The sequence below is a fragment of the Triticum aestivum genome, chromosome 3A (assembly GCF_018294505.1).
Source record: "Triticum aestivum cultivar Chinese Spring chromosome 3A, IWGSC CS RefSeq v2.1, whole genome shotgun sequence".
NCBI lineage: Eukaryota > Viridiplantae > Streptophyta > Magnoliopsida > Poales > Poaceae > Triticum > Triticum aestivum.
The window spans coordinates 656,379,580-656,385,051 of NC_057800.1; the positions used below are offsets into that span (position 1 = coordinate 656,379,580).

The 5,472-nt window shown below is 43.9% G+C and overlaps 1 protein-coding gene across 1 annotated transcript; it reads left to right on the forward strand.

The window, feature by feature from the left end:
- The first annotated feature begins 311 nt into the window (after window positions 1-311).
- On the forward strand, window positions 312-1,557 carry LOC123058973 (uncharacterized). Its single transcript, XM_044481638.1, has 2 exons — window positions 312-970; window positions 1,056-1,557. The coding sequence occupies exons 1-2, from the start codon at window positions 626-628 to the stop codon at window positions 1,251-1,253; spliced, it is 543 nt and encodes a 180-aa protein (XP_044337573.1). The 5' UTR covers window positions 312-625; the 3' UTR covers window positions 1,254-1,557.
- The last annotated feature ends 3,915 nt before the right edge of the window (window positions 1,558-5,472 follow it).

Below are 5,472 nucleotides of genomic sequence, written 5' to 3' on the forward strand. Positions count from 1 at the left end.
GCGTGATGAACCCGAAGATTTTTATCGGTGCGTGAAGGATCCAAAGTGTTAATTTCGCAAAGGAAAAAGATCCAAACTAAAAAAAGCAGGTATTTTTTTTAAATACCAAAAAGAAAGAAAAACAGGAATTGTGACATGTGTGCACGCTAGTCTAAAGATAAAGCTAGCCACACATGCGTTAGCTGGTCTAGAAGAAACCAGCAGCCGCGTCCGTAGCGCTCCTTGGACTCGTCGCTCGCACCTCGCTGATTATTTATCTCCTCGGTTTCTCTTTCGTGATGGCAGTTGTCCACAACCGGACCTCCCCCGGGTCACGCCGCCCCTGCCGCCTACACCCACTGCCGCGCCGCACGCCGCTGGATCTCCACCCCCACCCTCTCCACTCCACTGGATTCCCGCATGCCGCACCACGCCCGGCCATGGGCGCTGGCTACCCGCCTCCCCCTCCCCCAGCTCCCCCGGATCCTTGCACCACTCGGCCATGGCGATGGCTGCTCCCCTCGCCGGGAATCCCCGCTCCTCCGACAATGAAGGGCTCCTCTAGCTCCGGCCATGCGCTCCAGCACCGACAGCCACTCTCGTACTCGTGTAGTTCAACTGCGACCCCACCATCGGATGCGCGGCCATGGCAATGCCGACATGTCGTCCCGGCGCAAGTCCTTTTCTCTGTATCTTGACCCCGGACCTTTTTTTATGTATCTTCAAATTGGCTCTCTCCCCTCTCTTTTTTGGATTTCACGCTTCAACTGTTCGTGACCTTCCTCCCAAGTCTGCTTCCGCATTTTTGGTTGGTGAAGCATGCCATCGTTCTTCATTTCAATTCAAATCAGACATGGGTCGGTTTCGCGCGCGAGCACGGCAGCCCCTGAGCAACATTTCAATGCTCGCACTTCCTAGGAACCAGGAGCCCCACAACCACTTCCCTTTCTTCAGCTCGCTGCCGAGCGTCTCCAGCCAAGACGAGACGTCGGTAAGCCCTCCCCTTCTTCCTCCATCTCTCTTCTCTCTCCCGTTCTTTTCTCTAAGAGCTCTCTCTGTCTTTTATTTTTCTGCAGAGAGATGGCCATGGCCGCCCGATGCCGGAGCACCGCCGGCCAAGGACCTGCCGCCATCCAGACCCCCTCCACGCCATCTCCATCTCACCGAAGACCTGCACCAAGTCCCATCCAGCGCCTTCGCCACCCTTCGGCCCCCACCCCGTAGGTCTGCAGCCTGAGCGCTTCAACCGACTTGTGCCTGAAGCAGAGGAGTAGCTCCCTGCCACGAGCCTCTCTGGCGCTGGCAAACCAGCAGGCTGACCTCGCCTCCTTCTTCCTTTTTTTCCGCCGCGACGCATCACCCCTTCGCCGTCTCCTACGGCGTGGACGCCGACGGCAAGCGGTGGCCTGTACCCGGTGGTGGAGAACGCGGTGAAGCAGTTTAATTAAGGATCGCGGGTAGGATTGTAACTAATGCAGGGTTGTTTTTGTAAAAGCGAAGCGTTTTCTGATATACCCACTTAAAATAGGATGGCGGGTTGAATTCTAATAAATGGAGGGACTTTTCTGGAAAAAGGCCGACGACGTACGACAGAAACTGAATTTACTTTATTATTAGGTAAAGATGGTGTTTCTACCCCTCTACCTTCTTGCGATGAATTGACTCTTACCTTTGAGGTTTCACTATTATCGGATTGAATACTATTATGGATTTGAGAACACTTAATGTATGTCTTGCGTGGAATAACCGTGGTGACTATGGGGTATTCTATTGATTCACTTGATGTATGTTTTGGCACTCAATTCGCGGATTCCTGAGGTGACATTGGGGTAATCTATGCATAGGTGTTGATGCACGTTTTCGTCCTTGTTTCTCCAGTAGGAATCTTGGGGCACTCTTTGAGGTTCTTTATGTTGGATTGAATATTATGAATCTGAAGTTGTTTGATGCACATCGTATAATTGACCCATGGATACTTGTGGTGACATTGGAGTATCTAGGTGACATTAGGGTTGATTGATGTGTGTTATATGGTGTTATTTTACTACGAACACTAGGGCTGTTTGTGACACTTATAGGAATAGCTCAATGGATTGATCGAAAAGAATAACTTTGAGGTGGTTTAGTACCCTACAAACAATTTCATCTTATGTTCTCCGTAATAGGAACTTTCAAGTGACTTTTGTCGCACGTTGAGGGATTGCCATATGATCTAATTATGTTATCATTGTTGAGAGAAATGGCGCTAGTGAAAGTATGAACCCTAGGCCTTGTTTTCAAGCATTGCAATACCGTTTTCGCTCACTTTTGTTACTTGCTACCTTGCTTTTTTATATTTTCAGATTACAAAAACCTATATCTACCATCCATATTGCACTTGTATCACCATCTCTTGGCCGAACTAGTGCACCTATACAATTTACCATTGTATTGGGTGTGTTGGGGACCCAAGAGACTCTTTGTTATTTGGTTGCAAGGTTGTTTGAGAGAGACCATGTTCATCCTACGCACGGATTGATAAACCTTAGGTCATCCACTTGAGGGAAATTTGCTACTGTCCTACAAAACTCTATGCTTGGAGGCCCAACATGAGTCTACAAGATGAAGGTTGCATAGTAGACATCAGTGGGTAATCAAATTACTGTTGGGAAATTGATAGAACTTCAAATAATTATGACGATATCCAGACAATGATCATTATATAGGCATCACGTCCAAGATTAGTAGACCGACTCCTGCCTGCATCTACTACTATTACTCCACACATCGACCGCTATCTAGCATGCATCATCGACCGCTATCCAGCATGCATCTAGTGTATTAAGTTCATGGAGAAATGGAGTAGTGCAATAAGAACGATGACATGATTTAGACAAGATCTATTCATGTAGGATAGACCCCATCTTGTTATCCTTAATAGCAACGATACATACGTGTAATTTTCCCTTCTATTACTCGGATTGAGCACCGTAAGATTGAACCCGTCACAAAGCACCTCTTCCCATGGCAAGAAAAAATGATCTAGTCGGCCTAACTAAACTAAAGATTCGATGAAGAAATACGAGGCTATAAATAATTGATACGTCTCCAACGTATCTGTGATTTTTGATTGTTCCATGGTATTATATTATATGCTTTGGATGTTTTATATGCACTAATATGCTATTTTATATTATTTTTGGGACTAATCTATTAACCTAGAGCTCAGTGCCAGTTACTGTTTTTTCCCTGTTTTCGAGTTTCGCAGAAAAGGAATACCAAACGGAGTCCAAATGGAATGAAACCTTCGCGATGATTTTTCTTGGACCAGAAGACAACCAGGAGACTTGCAGATGAATTCAGAGGAGCCAGGAGGTGGCCACAAGGACGGAGGGCGTGCCCAGGGGGTAGGGCACACCCCCACCCTTATGGCCCCCCATGCACCTCCAGACCTAATTCTTTCGCCTATATATTCCCAAATATCCCCAAACCACCAGAGGCATCCATGAAAACACTTTTCCATTGCTGCAACCTTCTGTACCCATGAGATCAGGGACCTTTTCCAGCACCCTGTCGGAGGGGGATTCGATCATGGAAGGCTTCTACATCAACTCTATTGCCCTTCCGATGAGTGTGAGTAGTTTACCACAGACCTACGTGGCCATAGCTAGTAGCTAGATGGCTTCTTCTCTCTCTTTGATTCTCAATACCATGTTCTCCTCGATGTTCTTGGAGATCTATTCGATGTAGTACTTTTTTGCGGTGTGTTTGCCGAGATCCGAGGAATTGTGGATTTATGATCAGCTTATCTAAGAATATTATTTGAAATCTTCTGTGAATTCTTTTATGCATGATTTGATATCTTTGTAATTCTCTTCAAACTATCGGTTTGGTTTGGCCAACTAGATTGATTTTTCATGCAATGGGAGAAGTGCTTAGCTTTGGGTTCAATCTTGTGGTGTCCTTTCCCAGTGACAGTAGGGGAAGCAAGGCACGTATTGTATTGTTTCCATCGAGGATAAAAAGATGGGGTTTTCATCATATTGCTTGAGTTAATTCCTCTACATCATGTCATCTTACTTAATGCATCACTCTGCCCTTCATGAACTCAATACTCTAGATGCAGGCATGAGTTGGTCGATGTGTGAAGTAATAGTAGTAGATGCAGAATCGTTTTGGTCTACTTGACACGGACGTGATGCCTATATTCATGATCATTACCTTAGATATCATTATAACTTTGCGCTTTTCTATCAATTGCTCGGCAGTAATTTGTTCACCCACCGTATTATTTGCTTTCTTGAGAGAAGCCTCTAGTGAAATCGATGGTCCCTGGATCTATTTTCCATCATATAAGTTTCTATCTTCCATCATATTAGTTTCCGATCTACAATATTAGTTTACGGATTTACTATTTTGCAATCTTTTACTTTCTGGTCTACAAACCAAAAATATCAAAAAAATATTTACTTTATCATTTACCTATCTTCATCAGATCTCACTTTTGCAAGTAACCGTGAAGGGATTGACAACCCCTTTATCGCGTTGGGTGCAAGTTGTTTGATTGTTTGTGGAGGTATTCGGTGATTTGTGCGTTGTCTCCTACTGGATTGATACCTTGGTTCTCAAACTGAGGGAGATACTTAACTCTACTTTGCTGCATCACCCTTTCCTCTTCAAGGGAAAAACCAACGCAAGCTTAAGAAGTAGCAGGAAGAATTTCTGGCGCCATTGCCGGGGAGATCTACGCCAAGTCAAGACATACCAAGTACCCATCATAAACTCTCATCTCTTGCATTACATTATTTGCCATTCACCTCTCATTTTCCTCTCCCCCACTTCTAAAACGATTTTCGAAAAGATTTTCCTTTTCTTCGCCCTTCTTTCGTTTGATCTTATGTTTGCTTGTGTTTCCATGTGCCTTTTATTTTGCTCGCATTTTTGCTTGCTAAAATATCTACTGATATGAATCCACTCATAGTTTTCTACCCGGATCATCTTCAATCCATATGTGCTCGTGCTGAAACCCCAACCAATTTAGTTGAGGGAAAATCTTTGGATGAGCATGCTCATTTTGTGCATCATCGTTTGTTTGAAATGGGGAAACTCTTATGGAATGAAATAAATTGTTTGCTATGCTATGCTTGGAATCTTTGTGAAATTAGTGGTTTTACTTGTTGCTCCAGGAACCCTAAAAAGCACCTTCCCTACCTATGTGAGTTTAATGATAATGAAATTTTATCTTCTTATGAAAAGGGTGTTTATAGTTACGATGATATCGAACAAATTGAAGAATTTGTTGCTTTTAAGGGTGCTTATGAAGTTGCTTCTTTGATTGAAAAGTATGATATTGCTCTCTACAAATCTGAAAATTCTGACATACTTAAATATTGCTATGAAAACTATGCTCATAATGTCTATGCCAAAGAATTTATTGAGAGGATGACCGTTGCTTTGGAAGAAAATAATGATATGCATGAATCTATAGATAATTATGATTTCGATGATTTGATT

Coding starts and splice junctions, on each gene's coding strand:
- LOC123058973 (XM_044481638.1), top strand. CDS start 626: ATGGCAATGCCGACATGTCGTCCCGGCGCAAGTCCTTTTCTCTGTATC. Junction 971..1,055: donor CCAGCCAAGACGAGACGTCG/GTAAGCCCTCCC, acceptor ATTTTTCTGCAG/AGAGATGGCCATGGCCGCCC.